We start from the raw sequence: 20,763 nt of genomic DNA, 5'->3' as shown, positions 1-20,763 counted from the left end.
GACGATACATTTATATGAATCAGAAGTGCTTAAAAAGTATGTTTTTCTTCTAAATTTATGCTTAAAAAGACTTGATTTTTCACCCCAAAACCTCAGAAAGCTCAGAGCTCCAGGAGGCTTCGCCCCTGGACCCTAGCAGGGGCCGTACGGCCGGCCCCTGGACCCAACCCAATAAATTGGTTAGAGCCCCCCCAAAAAAAAAAAATCAATCAATCAATAAATAAATAAATAAATAAACAAATAAAAATAAAAAAATCCCGGGTACGCCGTTGGTTCGGGAGAATTCTTGGTTCTGAAAATAACTGTTCTGCTTTTTTGTTTAACTACTATACCTTCCTTCGGGTTACAAACTATAATGAGCGATAGTATTACATTGTACGGGGCACATGCTGTCAATGGTCAATAGGGGTATTACCCTTCTCTAGTTAGACAGATGTTTTGAAAACTTTAGAAAATTTACTTAACATTCACAAATGTATGATATCAAAACGCACCCCGGATTTGTATTTAACAATCAAACAATTCTCCCAAAATTTACAGCTGACAAATTAAGATTTTAAGCCGGCATCTTTTAATTATCAAAGTACTTGACAGGTTTGGTTATTGTCAAGAGACCAGAGGCCGATTTCGCAAACCACAAAATCCATCGCAGTTGCGACGGGCTGCATTTTCGATTTTACTAAGGTATTTTTGCGACCGATTTTATTTACGACGGATTTATATAAAAACCTTTACCTTGAACGAGGCTGTCGCAGGATTGTTTGACCTTTGACCCATCATCGCAACAGTTTTGCATGACAACTAAAAAAGTCGTCTGCCATTTTTTTTCAAGAAAACATGTTAAAATCTGCCTCGGTGGTTGGGACGCAGAAAAGCGCTACTATAGCTATAGCAATTTGAAACCAGCCACACAGAATTAACGATTATGTGCCACAAAAAACCATCGAACAAATTTTAGCAAAGAGAAAATACAGCTAACTTGTAACGTGTAGTAAGACAATCAAATGAAGAATCATAAATATAAAAGGAAAACTTACGACTATGCTGGGCTGTGAGTGATGTAAACACAATGGTAGAAATACGTCCGAAAAATAATAAAAAGGGCTGCTATCTTCCAGTTTATCATGACCTCACAGTCAGCATGCGATCAAATACTCAAAAACAATAGTGCTACAATAAGCTAACCACTAAAAGTCAATAATTAACTGTGCCAACATAATATTACAACCAAGTATCGGATGGGTTTGTTCTGTCACAGAAAATACGTTCTCTTTTGCATGCAGAGCACGAGCGTTATTCACGTACAGCAGAGATGCATTGCCGTTGAATGTTACGATGGATTTGAGTTTTGCGTCTACTCAAGAGTGCAAGCAAAAATCAATCGCAAATTCGCCCATTTGCGATGGGCTTGCGATGGATTTCAAGTCGTCCGACTTTAGTGAAATCAGTTTTTAAAATCAGTCGCAAACTTGCGACTGATTTCGCAATTTGCGATGATTATTGGCTGTTTGCGATTGATTTAAAGTTTAGTGAAATCGGCCCCAGTATGCTAACTCGTGTATTCCAACATTTGTTTAAAATAACAATTCTTTGAAAAAGTGGGTTTAAGGTCATCGAATAAAAGAATAAGCAGCCTTACTGCATTATTTTGCGTGCTGTGTGATCCATAAGAACACCTCAGAGGGAGCCGTTTCCCACAATGTTGTATACTACCAACAGCTTTTCGTTGCTCGTTACTACCATTTATTTTAGGTAATTATCAGTAGTGTACAGTGCCGTTAAAGGAACACGTTGCCTTGGATCGGACGAGTTGGTCTATTAAAAGCGTTTGAAACCGTTTTTTTTTTTATGAAATGCATATGGTTAGAAAGATGTTTTAAAAGTAGAATATAATGATCTACACGAGTATCACTCGAAATTGCACGGTTTTCCTTTTACGTCGCGAACTATCACGGTCGGTCATTTATGGGAGTCAAAATTTTGACTCCCATAAATGGCCAACCGTGTTAGTCGACAGGGTAAACATAAAACCACGTAATTTCGAGGCATATTTGTGTAGATCATTGTATTCTACTTTTACAATATCTTTCTAACCATATACATTTTACAACAAACGGTTACAGAACGCTTTTCAAAGACCAACTCGACCGATCCAAGGCAACGTGTTCCTTTAAAGCTCAAATTTATTTAAAACAAAACTAAAACGGCAAATTGTCATTTGTTAGTAAGGAGGCTGGCCACCACTGAATATGTGACTTTTCAGTGTTTAAATTTGATATACAAATAAAGTAAAGAGTTGTGAGGCTCTTTCAATTTAACTATCGATGTTTACATACATTTGCTACCCAAATGGTACCTACATAAGAACTGATTACAAATGGACCAATGTTCTTGAGGTGGGATGCTGTTTCCTAGTTTCCTTCGGTAACCCTTCGCAAACTTTTTACTATTGAAGGAATTTGTTTCCTGTCGTGACATATTCGGTCTGAATAATAAAAACAATTTCAAATAAAATGACTCTCCTAAATTGACTTGAAAAGGAAATACTGTAAGTTGAACATAAAATCATAACACAGAACCCAAATTAAATGTTATACCATCTATACGTCATCGGAAAAGGCTACAAAGACTGTTAAAACATACACTCAGAAAAGTGATAAAATCTGACATAAACTTCCTATCGGGATTTCCATCAACTGATTCAGTTCTTTGAGCACACACTCCTTACCCACTCCCAGTTAATTTCAGAGAATTTCACACGTTGTTAAAATGTATCTTTATTATTTAGGATTGCATCTCAAACAACCCGTACAAAATTTACCATCTATTTCTTTTTTTGAATATATATATATTTTTTTTTCACAAACATTAGCTCATGGAGTTTTCCCTTCTTTACCGCATGCTTAAGTTTATTGTTCCGAGTGACTGGGTTGCCAGTGGGTTTAGAGGTGGCCACTTGACAACATTATGATATGTTTTTGAGCAGGAGTTTCAATTTTTTATGTGATTTCTAAATTTATTTAAACTGCACTTATTAAATTTATGGTTTTAAAAGCATTCATTCGACAAAAATAATGGCAATGCAGGGAGGCACGGGGGGACCCCAAAATGAACCAACGTTAATATCACATGGCTTGCTCAGAGGTGCCCGGAAACTCAATAGTGACCTTATCTTCGCGAAACTCGCCAGTCTATTGAATGTGGCCACAGGGTAAACCATACTCTATTAATTGTTTTCTCCATCTTGGTCCGAAGGTCTGGCATGTTGTTTTTGTTTCCACCGTGTCGCTTGAGTTTGCTGAATAGATGCTTATATTTCCGAAGACTATTTAAAGTAAATGTATAGAATCGTGGTTTAAATTGCAAACAAGTACCACGACTACACGTGTTTCCATTGAATAACATATATATAAGATTAGTTCAAGCTGCTGAGTATTATGTGTGCAGAATACAATAAGCGCCTCGCGTTAACAGGTAGGGTGAATTTACATGATGAATAGAAGTGAAGGCTTTGACATTATGATTATTTATTTCCCATTCATAGTTGACTTGTTGATGGTGGTTGAACTATTTAGTTTTACTGTTCCGTTTCTTCATCATCATGATATTGTCAAAATCGATGACTTGGTGTTAACAGGTAGGGTGAATTTACATGGTGAATAGAAGTGAAGGCTTTGACATTATGATTATTAATTTCCCATTCATAGTTGACTTGTTGATGGTGGTTGAATTAATTAGTTTTACTGTTCCGTTTCTTCATCATCATGATATTGTCAAAAACCGATGACTTGGCGTTAACAGGTAGGGTGAATTTACATGGTGAATAGAAGTGAAGGCTTTGACATTATGATTATTAATTTCACATTCATAGTTGACTTGTTGATGGTGGTTGAATTATTTAGTTTTACTGTTCCGTTTCTTCATCATCATGATATTGTCAAAAACCGATGACTTGGCGTTAACAGGTAGGGTAAATTTACATGGTGAATAGAAGTGAAGGCTTTGACATTATGATTATTAATTTCCCATTCATAGTTGACTTGTTGATGGTGGTTGAATTATTTAGTTTTACTGTCTCGTTTCTTCATCATCATGATATTGTCAAAAACCGATGTCTTGGCACTTAATCAGTTTGATCATTTTGATGCCCGCTAAAAGCGTTTTACATTTTCATGTTGTTGGTTGGTATATTTCCGATGGTAAATTATTTCTGAAACATTCGTTTTTGTAGGAGTTGTTCCTTTAGTTTCCTGTGTTGTTCGTATATTTTCCAGCTGGTTGTTTATTTCGCTATTGTGTTGCATGTTGCACGCTGTTTGTTTCTCTTGAGGGCGCTGTTTCACTATCCTGCACAGAGCTGTCCAAATATTTAAAGAGATAAGGGGGCCGAGGGCTGCGAGGGCGACGGCGTCGGCGACGGCGACGGCGACGGCGACGCAAAGTGTCGTCTTGAGAACACCATAACTGCTAGATGTCCGTCTGTGGATGTTCAATCTATGGTCTAAGATTTACTTGAACTGAGGAAAACGTCCAGTGCGTTGTTTCCATTGTCCGACACCGCCCCCCCCCCCAACCAACACACACCCACACACACGCCCACACCCACACACACCCACCAATACATGTGTACACTGCATATTGATGACATGCTTTTCATACTATCCAATGGAGGACATTGCCAAAAGTCGAATGGAACCTATCGATGTGAGGACATAACACATGAATCCTTTTTCTTGCGGTTCACTAATGTGAATGTGTATACTGGCCTTCTATGAAATGTTTTTGGGGTGGCACATGCATTTTCTTGTTCTTTGGGGGGGGGGGAGGGGGGGGGCAGGCCAAAGGTCTAGACTTATCATTTGGCTGTGCCTACAGAGTCACTCTAAGTTATGACTGTACTTTGTTTAAGTGTCATCGTGTTTCTACAAAAGTCAAAAAAGTTCTGGTATACAATGTCACAGGACAGGATGATTCAATATCAATGAGTCTCTGCAAGCCCTCGGTTACGTATTTCTTTTCCTGGGCAGTCCAGGGGCGTCGCTTGAATTGTCGACGCTTGACTTGTCGAGCTTTTGGAGCTGGATCCGTTTGGGTTGGAGGCCTTCCTACAACACACAGGAAAGAAGAGGTAAATTAGTAAACATAATCAAATGGGGCGTATACATAACCTAAAAATGTTCATTTTACCGATGTGACATTTTCTCCTCGAGTAAATTAATAAGCAATTTAGCACAAAAGGATGCGATAAAGGTACCTTCAGAAAATGCCTGACAAGAAGCAGCCATCTTGTTTCATCCTACCGTACAAAATGAGTAGCCGAGATGGGCTAATCTAGACTAATCACTTGGCTGTGCCTACAGAGTGACTCTAGGTTATGACTGTAATTTGGTGGTGCATGACACCCTAAATTTGTTGAAAGCAAACGGAGTCTGGCATCTTATCGCGTTTTGGTCTAGGGGGTAAACGGGGAATAGGACCAGCATATGCAAGATACCTACAAGAGATATAGGCAGTCACAAATATTACAAACTTACTGTCATCTACACTGTCCCCCAAAGCTGGGTCACACGAGTCACCTGAATCACTGTTGTCCTCATCGCTGGTGAAGCCTTCTGCAATAAAAATAAATTAAACTTATACACTTAGCTTTGATTGCTTTCTGGCACAAAAAAAAAAAAGTGTGCCAATCCGTTGGGTTAGGTGTGTGGGGTTTGGGGTGTACAGTGAACGATGTTCAAAGGGGGGGATAGGTGATGACGGCCACAGGCCGAGTTATCAGGCCCCCGAAACAAAGAGCAATTGTTAAATTTAGGTATGCTTGCTTTTTGGCGCACACACCTACTGCTACCATCAGTGTAACGTCGGTTGATTAAAACGTATTAATTCTGAGTTCTTTCTTTATTCCACATCTCCAACATACAATTGCTCTATACAACTGCCTTGCACGTCAACTAGGGTCAAAACACAGAAAACAAATAACCAATATTTGTCTAACAACTTTAAGACACCTTTAACAACAAATCCAGGAAAAACTGGGAACTTCATAAACTGACCACGAGAGGGCGCTGTAACCTACAGCTCAACTAAAGTTATGTTAAACAGGCCCTATTATTTATCAAGCAAACCTGACATGGAAATAATTACTAACAATTTACCCATTACAGGAAACCCTCCCCAAAACCTATGAATAAACTGGAAAGAGAACCCATAAAATGTCCCCGAGTCCACCTAGCCCAACGTACACGTAATGAAACGCACCCGTAATGGCATGACCTAGATTACACAAAAATACGAAACTGTCCCAAATAAACGTACCCCATTTAACCCCAAGAATAACCACCCAAATCACCAAAAATAACAGCAAAACCAACAATGATAAATTAGCAATGCCTAAAATGTCCGCTTACCGCTGGTTTGGGATCCAGGGTCCTTCAAAACTAAACACAAAAAAGATAATTTAACTGCTTCACAAACTGACTCGTAACGATTGTCAAGATCTTGATCCCGGGTGGCGTCGCTAAGCAAAGCGCCCTCAATAGTCCAAATTAAATTAATCCAGCTCGCAACATCCCGGCTCCCTAATTGCGGAACCAACAGGTAAGAGCAATTAACAAAACTAAGAGACTCATACCAAAATCCACTAAACAATCCATATAGAGCACTGGTTAAAGTTACTGTAAACAACAGTCCGTTCCTAGTTGTCCGCTTCCAGTAAGAGGCACAACTTAGTGATTGGTCTTCTCAGTTCTGATGATCCTATGCGCACTGTCACACTTCTCACAAAGCCGTCTTCACTTGGACTAGCCACAAGGACTCGCCCCATGGGCCATCTGTTCCGCGCAAGATTGCTGTCCGCAACAAGAACCACGTCTCCAACCTTGATGTTCTGGGTTTCCTTTGTCCATTTCTGACGCTCTTGAAGCCTTACCAGATATTCGCGGCTTCATCTTCTCCAAAAGACATTGGTCAGGTACTGGACTTGTCGCCACTTCTTCCTCAGGTACTTCTTCCTCAGGTACAGGTCTTCCTTGACGAAGATGCCAGGGGGTAAGCGCTTATTGGAGTCTGGCCGCAACAGATGGTTGGGTGTCAGTGCCTCTTCATCGTCATGGCTGTTAGACGTTGTGGTGATCGGTCTGCTGTTAAGGATGTCCTCTACTTCACAGAACAGTGTCTGAAGGCCTTCGTCATCAAGCTTGATTGGCTGTTCCTTCATAACTCCATACAGCACCTTCCGTGTAATGCGTATGAGCCTTTCCCAGGCTCCACCGTGGTGGGAAGCTAGAGGGCAGTTGAACTCCCATTGTATGCCCAACTGCTTCAACTGGAGTCGATCATCGCTTGGTTCCATTTCTCAATATATATCCCGCATCTCTCGCTCCGCACCTACCAAGTTAGTTCCATTGTCAGATCTCATAAACTTGACGGTTCGTCGAGCAGCAAATCTTCGCACTGCGTTGATGCAAGAGTCGGCAGAGAGGTCTTGAGCAACTTCCAGATGGACGGCGCGCCTAGCCATGCAGGTGAAGATCACGCCATAGCGTTTCAGAATGCTTCTACCTCGCTTAATTTCGAACGGCCCAAAGTAGTCGACACCTGACCTTGTAAAGGATGGCTGGTCTGGTTCCAAACGCTCTTCGGGTAAGTCTGCCATTTTCTGTATCTGGAGACGACCGCGATATCTACGACACGGCACACACCTTGCAATGATGCTGCGCACCAATAGACTGGCCCTTGGTATCCAGTACTTGCGTCTCAATTCAGTGATTGTGCTGCTGGCTCCGAAATGTCCAACTCTCTGATGGGCTGCAATAAGTATCAACCTTGACACGTGAGAGTCCTTAGGGAGGATTACTGGATGCTTGATGTCTACTGGCAGCTTTGAGTGCCTGAGCCGGCCGCCAACTCTTAGTACTCCAACTTCGTCCTACACAGGGACAAGCTTTCTCACCGACTCAGTAAGGGCGCAGCTCTGCTGGACATATTTGATGATCTCGGTGCCTGCTCTCTCCAATTCGTCCACGGTGAGGGGATTAGGACTCTCAGTCTCACTTTGCACTGCTGCCTTTGGCTCATATCTGGATAGCTGGCGCTGCTTGAAGAGCCCCTGTGCTCGCATCAGCCATGCTACCGTTGTCTTCAGTTTCCTCCAAGATGAGAACTGACTTATCCACTGGTCCACGAACGCGGAACCTTCATGGAACTTGAGAGTAGTGGTGTGAACTCGCTTGACCTCTGGGTCCCTTGAAGGCAACTCCTTGATGTTGTCTGTCTTTGGCCATTTGGATTCCGGCTCCCAAAGAAAGGCTGGCCCGTGAAACCAGAGTGTAGGGTCTACCTTCGGACTAATTCCTCTTGAGGCTATATCTGCTGGATTCTTCAAAGTTGGAACGTGCCGCCACTGCTCAATACGGGAGTGAATGGTAGTGATACGGTTTGCCACAAATGTGTGGAATCTTGTGGTCTTGTTTGCAATGTATCTCAAGACGGAGGTACTATCTGTCCAGTAGAACACATTGAAGTGTAGCTCCATTGCTGAAGTAATTAGTGCGATAAACTTCACTGAAAGACTGGCTGCGGTTAACTCCATCCTTGGGGTAGTGACTTTCTTGAGAGGGGCCACTCTAGATTTTCCCATTAGCAGATTGCAAAAGACTCTGCCTGAACTGTCCTCATGTCGTGTGTATATGGCAATGCCGTAGCCTTCGTCAGAAGCATCGGAAAAGGCATGGAGTTGGCAGGTCGCAACGTCTACAAAGTCGCTTGGTCGCACAGCTTGACGATATCCAGCAGCCACTGGTTCCATGCAACCGTTTCCCTTTCTCCAATCTCCTTGTCCCATTCGAGGTATTGCTTACAGAGACGCTGCAGCATAATTCTAGCTGGAAGGATGAATGGGCCAGCTAGTCCTAATGGGTCGAAGACACTGCTGATGACGGATAGAATGCCTCTACGAGTAGCTGGACGGTGCTTCAGGTTCACCTTAAACCCAAAGTTATCCTCCACTGTATTCCAGAACACTCCCATGCCCGCTCTGATTGGGGCGGGTCGAAGCTTTCAATGTTCAGCTGTTGTGACTTTGATATCTCCTCTGGAGGAATGGAGTCGTTCACTGCCTTACTATTGCTCACCCACTTATGAAGGTTGAATCCCCCGCGGCGGCACACGTCCTTCACAATCTTCCTGGTTTCAATCGCTTCCGTGGCAACAAAACTGGCACAGAGATAGTCATCGACGTAGAATTTTCTCAAGATCTCTTGATGTTCGTTGTCTGTTGCACACTTACGCAAAGCTGCAGAAGCGCAAGATGGCGACGATACGGCACCAAAGGGGTGTGCCTTCAGACGGTAGGTCTCTGGTGGTCTAGATGTGTCACCCTCTGGAAACCACAGGTATCGTAGAAAGTCTCTGTGGCGTTCAGAGACCCTTACTTTGAAGAACATGCCCTCAATGTCTCCCATTAGGCCAACTGGTTGCTGTCTGAAGCGAATCAGAACATCTACTACCTAGTTCGTGAGGATGGGTCCTGGGAGGAGTACATCGTTTAGGGAGACTCCTCTAGTCTTTGCCGAACAATCAAACACAACTCTTATCTTGCCTGGTTTGGTGGGGTTGTAGATGCCATGATGGGGCATGTACCATCGACCAACTCGTTCTCTGCTATCTTCGGGGGCATCAGTGACCTTCTCGGCATACCCTTTCTCCATTAGTGAGCTCATGGAGGTCACATAGTCTCGATTAAACGTCGGGTTGTTTCCTAGCTTCTTCTTAAGGGACATCAGACGGTCCATGGCATGAAATCTGTTGTCCTCAAGCTTGCATGCTGGCTCGCGAAAGGGCAAGTCACACAGGTAGTGGTCTCCCACCAACTTCAGAGTTGTTCCAATAATTTCTTCAAATTGCTTGTCTTCAACGGAAGGTTCCTTCTTACTGTCAACCAGGCGCTCTGGAAAGTCCATGTCTATGGATGCTCTCACCATGTTCTCCAACCTCTGAAGTTGACCTGCTTCTTCTCTGGCTAGTTGCAGGTTGGAAAGGTGGCAGGGCTCTTCCCTACCTCTGACCATGCCCCATATGAACCATCCAAGCACTGATCTGGCTCCATGGGGGCTCGTTTTCTTGTCCTGTTCTCAGTTCTTGTGGCGTATAGGCAGCTGGGACGTTATTGCCTATTAGCATCCCCACCTCGGCCTGAATTACAGGAAGTTCAATCTCTCTAAGGGGCTCGTACCTATCAATGTCCTCTTGGGTTGGCATAAGATCTCTGGTGACAGGCATCTTGGGTTTAGTGTAGACCAAAGGAAGCTCGACGGTAGAACCATTGTCAAGTCCACACACCTCCAGTACTGAAATACGGTGTGTGATGAACTTCTGGGACTGTCCCATGGTGTGCAATTCCATGGTAGTGGCCTTGCCAGTTACTCCAAGCTGCTGGGCAAGGTTCTCGGTGCAGAAGGTTACATTACTGCCGGGGTCAAGGAATGCGTAGGTCTCCACTGTGGTATGGGTGGTTGGGGATCTGACTCTTACTGGTATGACTGCCATGGTGCAAAGACCTGCTCCGGCTCCCATTTGGGATCTGGCCCTGTCTGTGCCTGAGGACATGTTAGTGGAACAGGAGTTCCCCTGGTCAGTGGTCTTGGGGGTGTCGAGCCGTGGGGAGTCTTGGTTGTCTTGTTGTTCCCGTTCTCTGTGAAGTAGTGTCGGGTGCGTGGCGTTGCACTCCTTGCACTTGGCTCTTGCTCTGCAACGTCGGCTCAGATGACCATACTTTAGGCAACCAAAGCAAAGTCCCTTGGACTTCAGAAACTGCAACCTGTCTGTTAGTGATTTGGCTCTCAGCTTTCGGCACTCCGACATTGCGTGACCAGGTCCTTGACAGAAACTGCAGGGCTTTGAACTTGCTATATCGGCAAACTTGGGGCCTGTGTCTGCACCATCATGTTTCTCATCCCTGACGTTGTCATCAAACTCATTTACTGTGGAGGCGCATCCAAACTTTCTGATAGGTAGCTTTGGATGTCCTGTTTTGTCGTCATTGGGCTTGCCTCCCAGAGCAAACCGTCCATACACTGGATCTGTAGCCTTCCTGGCCTCCTTTTGGACAAGATCTACCAGATAAGTGAAGGTCACTGGCTCGTTGTTCTCTTTCTTGTTCGAGACTACATTTCGCCATCTGTCGTGAAGATAGAAAGGGAGTTTCGACACAAGACGCTTGATGTTCTCTGAGTACTCCAGAACCCTTGCTGCATTTATGGAGTGAACAGCAGGAATATCGCAAATGCGTCTAGTCCGGCTGGGTTATCTGGTCTTATCTCCGGCCACCTCAAAGCCCTCTGTATGTAAGCATTGGCCAGAAAGTCCGGATCTCCGTAGCGCCTTTCCATTTCCTTAAGGGCGGCAGGATAGCCTACTTCAGCAGGGAGACAGCTGTACCCGTTTACGATGTGATGTGGCTCTCCCTCTGTGAACTGCTCTAAATAATTCATCCGTTCGTCCTCATCAACAGTGTTGGCAACAACTCTGGCCTTAAACTGCCGTATGAATCGCTTGTACTCCAAGGGATCTCCTTTAAATTTTGTAAGGTCAGAGTTTGGCTTTCGGATTTCATTGACGAGATGTTTGGCTACGGATATGGTTGATTCAATAGAGACTTGATCATCCTGCTTAGTTTTGTTTTCCTCAGTTGCGCTTTCAATTTGCGGCTCCTTGGTTTCTTGCAAAAAGGCCTGATTGGCGGGCTTCCTTTCGATGTGTTCATCGGTCAAGCTGTTGGGGTCTAAAGCTTGTGCTTCTGGGGCAAACACTGGTGCAGCAGGGCTGAAGGCCGCACCCACTGGTGAGTGTAGTCCAAAGGGGGGAAGGGGAAAGCCGCTCAACTTTTGCTCGTCTCGAATTTTACTCTGCTCCAATTTGTCGAGGATTGCAGCCTTAGCACTTGATACCTGCAATTCGGTTCTTAGCTCAAATGCTTCTTCTTTCTGCTTGATTCTCAATTCCTCTTCTCTCTTTCTTGCTTCAAACTGGAGCTTTTCTTCCTCCAACTTTCCTTTCTCTTGGAGTGCTCTAGATCTGGCTAACAGCTCTGCAGTCTTCTGATGCTCTATCGCTCTGCCTATCGATAAGGAACTGGAAATACGGCTTCCCGCTGAACAAGAAGTACGGGACCTTACCGACCTCATACTGTCTCTATTGGGTTGACGGGTGTGATATACTAGCCACTGATCTAATGTGTTCTTGAATTCTCGAAGACTGTTGAGCTCGGGCTGTAGTTCTGACTGTACTGTTGGCCTCTGGTCTTCTGGAACTAGTGCTATGTACTCGTCATGTTGACTTAGAAATATCTCATATTCTTGAAGCCATCTGGAGTGTCTAGGTCTTACTTCATCTACTCTTGGTGGCAAGGTAAGCAGCATTGGTTGTATGCTTTCTTTCATGTCGATGAGTGCATTGGCCGTCTCTTTCCTAAGCTCCATCACTTGCTTCACTCTGGCCCGAGTAGCCATAGCCGGAGCCTTGGCTTCTATACCATCAAGGGCTTCCATTATCTTCTCTTCTTCACCAAATTTTATCTTCAAATTATCTCTTGTTCACTGACCTTGGGTGTACCACAGCGTTGACTGTAACGTCGGTTGATTGAAACGTATTAATTCTGAGTTCTTTCTTTATTCCACATCTCCAACATACAAATGCTCTATACAACTGTCTTGCACGTCAGCTAGGGTCAAAACACAGAAAACAAATAACCAATATTTGTCTATCAACTTTAAAACACCTTTAACAACAAATCCAGGAAAAACTGGGAACTTCATAAACTGACCACGAGAGGGCGCTGTAACCTACAGCTCAACTAAAGTTATATAAAACAGGCCCTATTATGTATCAAGCAAACCTGACATGGAAATAATTACTAACAATTAACCCATTACAGGAAACCCTCCCAAAACCTATGAATAAACTGGAAAGAGAACCCATAAAATGTCCCCGAGTCCACCTAGCCTAACGTACACGTAATGAAACGCACCCGTAATGGCATGACCTAGATTACACAAAAATACGAAACTATCCCAAATAAACGTACCCCATTTAACCCCAAGAATAACCACCCAAATCACCAAAAATAACAGCAAAACCAGCAATGATAAATTAGCAATGCCTAAAATGTCCGCTTACCGCTGGTTTGGGATCCAGGGTCCTTCAAAACTAAACACAAAAAAAAGATAATTTAACTGCTTCACAAACTGACTCGTAACGATTGTCAAGATCTTGATCCCGAGTGGCGTCGCTAAGCAAAGCGCCCTCAATAGTCCAAATTAAATTAATCCAACTCGCAACAATCAGTCTGTGCAGGGAGCGCAGGCTTAAGTGGGCACTGATGACGCCAAAGATCAAGACGCACGTAATAGCCATAACAATGTATGCATGGTCCATATGCGTGTGGAGATGCCTCATGATTAGGTCTGTATACTATAATGAGAACACCCTTTCCCTCTCTAAGGACGTTGCAATTGCGTCTGTGATTACCAATATTATTGCGGATGTATAACCTAAGTTTCTTGCGTGCACTAACGTCGGTCTCCGATGCTATCTCTACAACTTCCCTCTCCTCTTTGTGACGCGACTGAAGATGACGGGGTAAGTTGGCCTGAGGCTCATCACAGTAAAAGCAAAATTGCTTTTTGCCCCATTTCCTTTGTCCACCGACATTATCGGTCTGCATGACTGTTACGGCCAGTTCTCACTAAAATCATTTGTTTCACATCCTACAGCTTCATTGCTTTGGTGAAGCTCGGCAGTTTCTAAAATAGCTTGTGGGTCATCGTCATTCCAGGAACTGGTGTTGGGGTTGACAGAACTTTAAGGATCAGACCGAAAAAAAGCTTGTGGGTCATCGTCATCCCTGCAATTGGTGTTGGGGTTGACACACTGTAATATATTTGGGAGACGACACAAACAAGTCCTACAAACATGGCTACCTGGAACCAACGACGCTCACACGAGGTCTTTTAATATAGAACACAATACGAACAGTAGAGGGCGCTATACAATATATATGGACTCACAGTATAGAATACTACACTCCTTCCCCCTTAAATGAATTTTAACCCATTTTACAATGACACAGGCTTATTTAACTAAAAGCCTTGGTTGAAACCTATTGAGAAAAAACCTGCTGAATGAAAATCAGCAATATAGTTAGCTGTTTGTTGTTTTTGCTTTAGCCAATGGAATGCATGTAATGTTTACATCAGTTACATGCAATGTAAAGTAGTACATGTACTTTGCTATTAAACCATTTGAAAACTAAACAACATTAATATGGTGTAGCTCTACTAATATCCTTAGCAGTGACTGGTAACTCGTCTAAGTATGAGAAATACTTTACTTCCTCATGAGTGGTATGATCCACTTTTATATGTAACCTAGATAACGCATCCGCGTTTCATGATCCCCTGACCTTTTGAACTCAATGTCATAGGTGTAGGCAGATAATATGATTGCCCAACGATGCATGCGTGCATCAGCCAAAGTTGTGTGGCGGGCAATTGCAAATTATTACAGGCAAATTGCAATTTGATCCTTGGCGTAACTATTCTCCAGACTTAAAGACCATCGAGGGGTCTTGAGGCTGTGAGACGAGGTACGTTTTGGAGGAAATATACCGCCGATTGCGTAATGATCAGTCCAATTATGTTAGGTATACAAACACAAGTTACACGTAAGCAGAGAAACCTTGACAAATTGGCTGTCGGTAAAACTGATCGCTAGATCCTTTACTGCACAAATCAATATTCAATCAAATCATATACATAATTGGGCAGGGATTCGTTTATTAAGCACCTTTCTCTTAGGGTCAAGGAATATACATCTCAACAAAACATTAAATCCGTACTACAACATACCCAATGAATACACATACCCTTCCTCTAATGTAACCCCAAGTAACCCTCTGCTACATCCAAAGTAACTCCAAGTAACCCTCTGATACATCCAAAGTAACCACAAGTAACCATTAGCTACATCCATTTTAACTCCAAGTAACCCTTTCCTATATCCAAAGTAACTCCAAGTAACCCTTTGCTATATCCAAAGTAACTCCAAGTAACCCTTTGCTATATCCAAAGTAACCCTGTAACCCGATGACGCTCACTTTTTAACCTGATGACACTTACTTTGTAATCATTTAACCCTCTCTTTACTTTTACTTTATATATTTGTCCCTTCCTCTAATGTAACCCCAAGTAACCCTCTGCTACATCCAAAGTAACTCCAAGTAACCCTCTGATACATCCAAAGTAACCACAAGTAACCATTAGCTACATCCATTTTAACTCCAGGTAACCCTTTGCTATATCCAAAGTAACTCCAAGTAACCCTTTGCTATATCCAAAGTAACTCCAAGTAACCCTTTGCTATATCCAAAGTAACCCTGTAACCCGATGACGCTCACTTTTTAACCTGATGACACTTACTTTGTAATCATTTAACCCTCTCTTTACTTTTACTTTATATATTTGTAATCCTGTAAACCTCCCTTTACTTTTACTTTATATATTTGAAACCCTTATATTTGTGCAACTGATCACAGTGTGTCCCCCAAAAAGGTCTCCACTGCCCACGGAGATATCGGGTACAACAAAATATAAATATCGGGTACAACAACCGGTACAAGAAAACAACAAATACCCGAAAATAACCACACCAAACCACACTTCCCGAACTGTGTTCACACTTACTGCAAGCCAAAAGCTTTTACAGTGTGCCTCTACACGTTCCTAGTGCAGTACAATAACCACGAAAACCCAGCTTAATTCCTAAACTACCAGAAGGTGTTCTTTACCTGGTCACAAGCCAAAGCATTTGCGACCGGAAACTATAAACTCAACTAGCGTGTCGCATAAACACAATCACAGCCTAACTTAATTCTTAAACTACTAGAAGGTGTTCTTTATCTTGTCACAAGCCAAAGCATTTGTGACTGGAAACTATACACTCGACTAGCGTGTCACATAAACACAATTACATGGACATACACCCAGAGATACTCAACAACTTATTGCAATAACAATTCCGTAGACCCCTGGCCTATCATATAATAATACAAAGATAACCACGTTTAAGACCCCTGGCCTATCACATAAAATGCAAGGATAAACTCGTGTATGAGACCCCTGGCCTATCAAATAAAATGCAAGGATACAAGATATCTCCGATAACTGCAATCAAATCAAACTTACAATCGTCTATCGCCAACGTCGACAGCACCGCCAAACAGACTCTTAAAAACCATAACATGACTAAGACCTTAAGTTGTCACTGAACCCTAATCCAAAGACAATCACCCAGTACACGTACTCTTGATAAACGATGGTCTCACTACACCATGAAAACACTATACTAGATACGGACGTCTTGCTCGAGTCATTCCACTAAACACACTGACCCGTGATGCGCTCCCCGCTAACCCCCGGTGCCATGCCTCTACACACATGCGGTCCTAGGTCGCTAACTGCGCACGCGCACCCCGCTAACCTGATCACTGCGCACGCGTACCATGCCGGCCTGAGTCACTGCAAGCGCTTAAGCTCCGCCCACTTGCATCGATCGCCCAGCCACACAGCAAGCACATGCAAACACATGGACTACACTAAACAGTCACATGTCCGTCACATGCATTTCCGCTACAGTTGGAATAGCTGACTCTGGATTAAAAATCGTGGTCAATGGTTTGTGATCAGTTATCAATGTAAACTTACGACCAATGAGATACTTGTGGAATTTCTTAACTCCATATATAAGTGACATTGCTTCACGATCTATTTGGGCATAGTTTCGTTCGCTTGCCGACAATGTGCGCGATGCAAATGCCACTTGTTTTTTTTGTTTGGCCATCTGGCATGACATGATAAATCACCGCTCCGATACCATACGCTGAAGCATCACATGCTAATCGGAGTTCACGAAGCACATCATAGTGTACCAACAACGTACTTTCCATTAATTGGGATTTTCTAGCCTTGTATGCTTTCTCGCAATCCTCTGTCCATTTCCATGGAATCTCTTTCCGCAGCAGCTCATTTAGAGGGTGAAGCACTGTTGAAGCATTTGGAATAAATTTCCCATAATAATTCAAAAGCCCTAGGAATGACCTAAGCTCAGTTACATTTGTCGGACTAGGTGCCTCACTGATTGCTTCAAGCTTTTCAGTAGTAGGGTGAATACCCTCAGCATCAACTACATGACCTAGGTATTCTACAGAATGTTTACCTCACTTACATTTTTGGCTCTTAACCTGCACAACATACCTTTCCAAACGCTTGAGGACTTCGCTCAAAATTTTGCTATGGCTCTGTTTGGACGGTGCAGAGATGAGTATGTCGTCCAAATAACAACAAACCCCTTCCATAGCCAACACAATTTGATCCATTAACTCCCTGGAAAATACCAGGAGCAGAAGACACCCCAAGGGCAATCTGTTGTATTCAAACAGCCCCTTGTGTGTATTTATGGTTAAATACTTTATTGACTCGGCCTGCAACTCGAGTTGTAAGTATGCATGTGAGAGATAAATCTTTGAAAAAAACTCCCCCCCCCCTTCTAAGGTAGCGAACAAGTCTCCAGCATTTGGTAAGGTATACTGCTTAGTATCTAACAGTTTGTTTACTGAAACCTTATAGTCTCCACACAAGCGTAGACTTCCATCTGGTTTGGACACTGGTACAATAGGTGAAGCCCAGTCACTGCGATTAACCTTTGTGATGATTCCTTCATCTTGTAAACGCTGAAGTTCTTGCTTCACCTTTGCCTTGAGTGAATACGGTACTGGGCGTGCTTTGCAGAACACCGGATTGGCAGCAAATTCTTTGATAGGCCCACTCTTATTACTGAAAACAGTTGCATACTGTTCCTTTATCCCTGTGATGTCCTTGGCTGGTGTACATTGTGTTCCAGTGTCCGGTGATGGTTAAGCGGTCTGTTGCACCTTGAATATACGTTTCCAATCGATTTGCATATTTGCTAACCAGTCTCGTCCAAACAACGCTGGCTTGTCCCCCACCACAACATACAGTGGCAGCAGGGTGTGGGACTGGTTCTCGTACTTGACCGGCAGAGTCAATTTTTCCGAGTACTTGGATTGGTTCTCCACCGTACGTTTTCAGTTTCACCAATGAACTCTCCAATGGCCATGATGACAGCTGAGTGTGATATGTCTTTTCCGAGACAATTGATACAGCGGCTCTTGTGTCTAACTCCATCTGCACTAGAGAACCCGCTAAGTCCACCATTAAAATAATGCCTTGTTTTAATGAGCACACGAGCTGATTGTGTAGACCACATAATCTACATCATCTGATGAATCGTCACCATCTTGTATCTGCTTCACATAATTTCGGTTACTCCCCTTGGCTTGTTTAGCTTGTTTCTTCCTGAAAGCTTTCGCTATGTGCCCTACTTTTTGACAGTACAGGGTGTCTCAAAAAAAAGGTAATCCTACTTTAAAGGGTTTTTATGGCCAGACTATTATGTTTACCAGCAGAAAGCATGGCATCATCTTAAAGCTGAAAACTTGTGCTTTCCAATGACACATTTGGTTACATTCAATGGTCACGCATCAGCGAGCACCATTGTCTTGAAAATGTGGTGCAAAAATGCAGTTGGTTCACTTTTGAACCCATGTCATTTTGGCCTTCAGACAGAGTGTAAACCTCGGGTTGTCACAAACGGTTCAGCTAATAACAGCAGAGTGGCCAAGAAAAGGTATGAAACCAGAAGTTTGCTGGGATCTCTCTCACACCGCTCAAGAAGCCACTCACAGAAAGTATGTCTTCTTGCAAGATCAGGAAGCAGAAGTTCATGACGGATGTGAAGATGTGGAACAGATGGAAGTGAAGGTCCAGATGAGTGATCCGATTAAAAGTGGTGTGGCTCAGTCCAACACCATTCCGTCTTGCACTTGTCTCCCGTGGGTGGTCAATCAGTTGCTGTCGTAGGATAGCGATTTTTTTCCTGAGATCTCGCTGTCCTTGGCCTTCTTGAACTTCCTTTGTTGCGATTGAGGTTGGTTCCTGATGTGCTTCATACTTTCTCACATTGGCCCAGATTGTTTCTTTGCTGGTGGTTCTCGATCTGGGAATGCTTCTCCAAATTCATCCTGTGTAGCCTGCAAAAAGTTCTGGTTGCAAACCATTTCTTGACCACAAATGTTCTCTGTTCTGCCGTTAGCTGAACCATTGTGACAACCTGAGGTTTACACTCTGTCTGAAGGCCAGAATGACAAGGGTTTAAAAGTGAACCAACTGCATTTTTGCACCACATTTTCAAGACAATGGTGCTCTCTGATGCATGACCCTGGAATGTAACCAAATGTATCATTGGAAAGCACAAGGTTTCAGCTTTAAGATGATGCCATACTTTCTGCTGGTAAACATAATAGTCTGGCCATAAAAACCCTTTAAAGTAGGATTACCTTTTTTTTGAGACACCCTGTAGTAGCATGTAGCCTTGATGTATGGGCATTCCCGTGGACTTTGCTGCTCGAGACAGCGGTAACAGCAACTGTCCTTGTTTGTCGTCCTGCCTGCGGCAGCTGTAGACTTTTCACCATTGTTGTGTTTACGTGGAGTATAGTGCCCTGTTTCCGGTAGGGTTTCTTGGTCGTTTCAACATTTCGAACTGAAGCTTCAGTCGAATCCATGATGGAGCGTGGCTGAAATTCCTGTGCTTGATTATTTGCCATTTCATAAGCCACTGCTAGTTGCACTGCTCTAACTAAGGTAACTTATTTTTCCGCCAACAGCTTCTTGTGGCTTTGTGTGTTAAGCATCCCGCATACTAAACGGTCCCGTAAAGCATCATTTAAAAATGTGCCAAACTGACATGTATTTGCCAGTCTTTTTAGTTCAACCACATATTCGTTGACGGATTCCCCGGATTTTTGTTCTCTTTTATGAAACTTGTACCTTTCAGCAATGATGAGAGGTTGAGGAGAGTAATGATTACGAATAATTTTATTTAACTCTTCCAGAGATTTCTCGCTAACCTTGTCTGGGGACACCATGAACTTCAGTAAAGTGTAGGATTTGGGTCATATCACTGTGAGAAACACACTCACCGCCGGTCCTGCTTGATCGCGTTGGCAATGAAAAACTGTTCTCCGATCTCTCCTATAATTCCTGCCATTGTGTTTTTTCAACTCGTAGATGTCTCTAGAATCCCATCCTCGTCGCCATTGTAATATATTGGGGAGACGACACAAACAAGTCCTACAAACATGGCTACCTGGCACCAACGACGCTCACACGAGGTCTTTTAATATAGAACACAATACAAACAGAAGAGGGCGCTATACAATGTTTCTGGACTCACAGTATAAAATACTACACAGACCTTAAAGTATCAGACTGAAAACCCGATGTTTGATGGGCCAGCTAGCAAGGAAAAGATAAATGACATAATTAACACCACTGAGATATGATTAGGATTATGACACGAATTAAATATATACGGTTAAGTGGATCAGCGTGCCCTTAAATTACAGGCAAAAAATACATTACCACTAAAGCTAGTCAGAACTTAAAGGAACACGTTGCCTTGGATCGGTCGAGTTGGTCTATGAAAAGCGTTTATAACCGTTATATTATGAAATGCATATGCTTGGAAAGATGTTTTAAAAGTAGAATATAATGATCCACACAAGTATCACTCAAAATTGCACGGTTTTCAATTTACGTCGCGAACGAACACGGTCGGCCATTTATGGGA

The 20,763-nt window shown here is 43.1% G+C and overlaps 2 protein-coding genes across 2 annotated transcripts; both read right to left on the bottom strand.

Annotated features, from left to right (window-relative positions):
- Window positions 1–7,354: 7,354 nt before the first annotated feature.
- On the bottom strand, window positions 7,355–8,842 carry LOC139942718 (uncharacterized). Its single transcript, XM_071939516.1, has 2 exons — window positions 7,952–8,842; window positions 7,355–7,798 (listed from the first exon to the last, which is right to left on the bottom strand). Exons 1-2 carry the CDS (start codon window positions 8,840–8,842, stop codon window positions 7,355–7,357), a joined length of 1,335 nt encoding a protein of 444 aa, XP_071795617.1.
- A 136-nt stretch (window positions 8,843–8,978) lies between these two features.
- On the bottom strand, window positions 8,979–9,461 carry LOC139942717 (uncharacterized). The gene has a single exon (XM_071939515.1). It carries the CDS (start codon window positions 9,459–9,461, stop codon window positions 8,979–8,981), a length of 483 nt encoding a protein of 160 aa, XP_071795616.1.
- Window positions 9,462–20,763: the final 11,302 nt, after the last annotated feature.

The sequence above is a fragment of the Asterias amurensis genome, chromosome 10 (genome assembly GCF_032118995.1).
Source record: "Asterias amurensis chromosome 10, ASM3211899v1".
Taxonomy (NCBI): domain Eukaryota; kingdom Metazoa; phylum Echinodermata; class Asteroidea; order Forcipulatida; family Asteriidae; genus Asterias; species Asterias amurensis.
This window is presented reverse-complemented; position numbering and strand designations above follow the sequence as displayed.

Bases quoted from the DNA above. Each gene is read 5' to 3' on its own strand.
- LOC139942717 (XM_071939515.1), bottom strand. From the start codon at position 9,461: ATGGGAGACATTGAGGGCATGTTCTTCAAAGTAAGGGTCTCTGAACGC.
- LOC139942718 (XM_071939516.1), bottom strand. From the start codon at position 8,842: ATGGGACAAGGAGATTGGAGAAAGGGAAACGGTTGCATGGAACCAGTG. The intron at 7,799-7,951 runs GTGAGAAAGCTT...GCAGCCCATCAG, and splicing joins GCTGCGCCCTTACTGAGTCG to AGAGTTGGACATTTCGGAGC.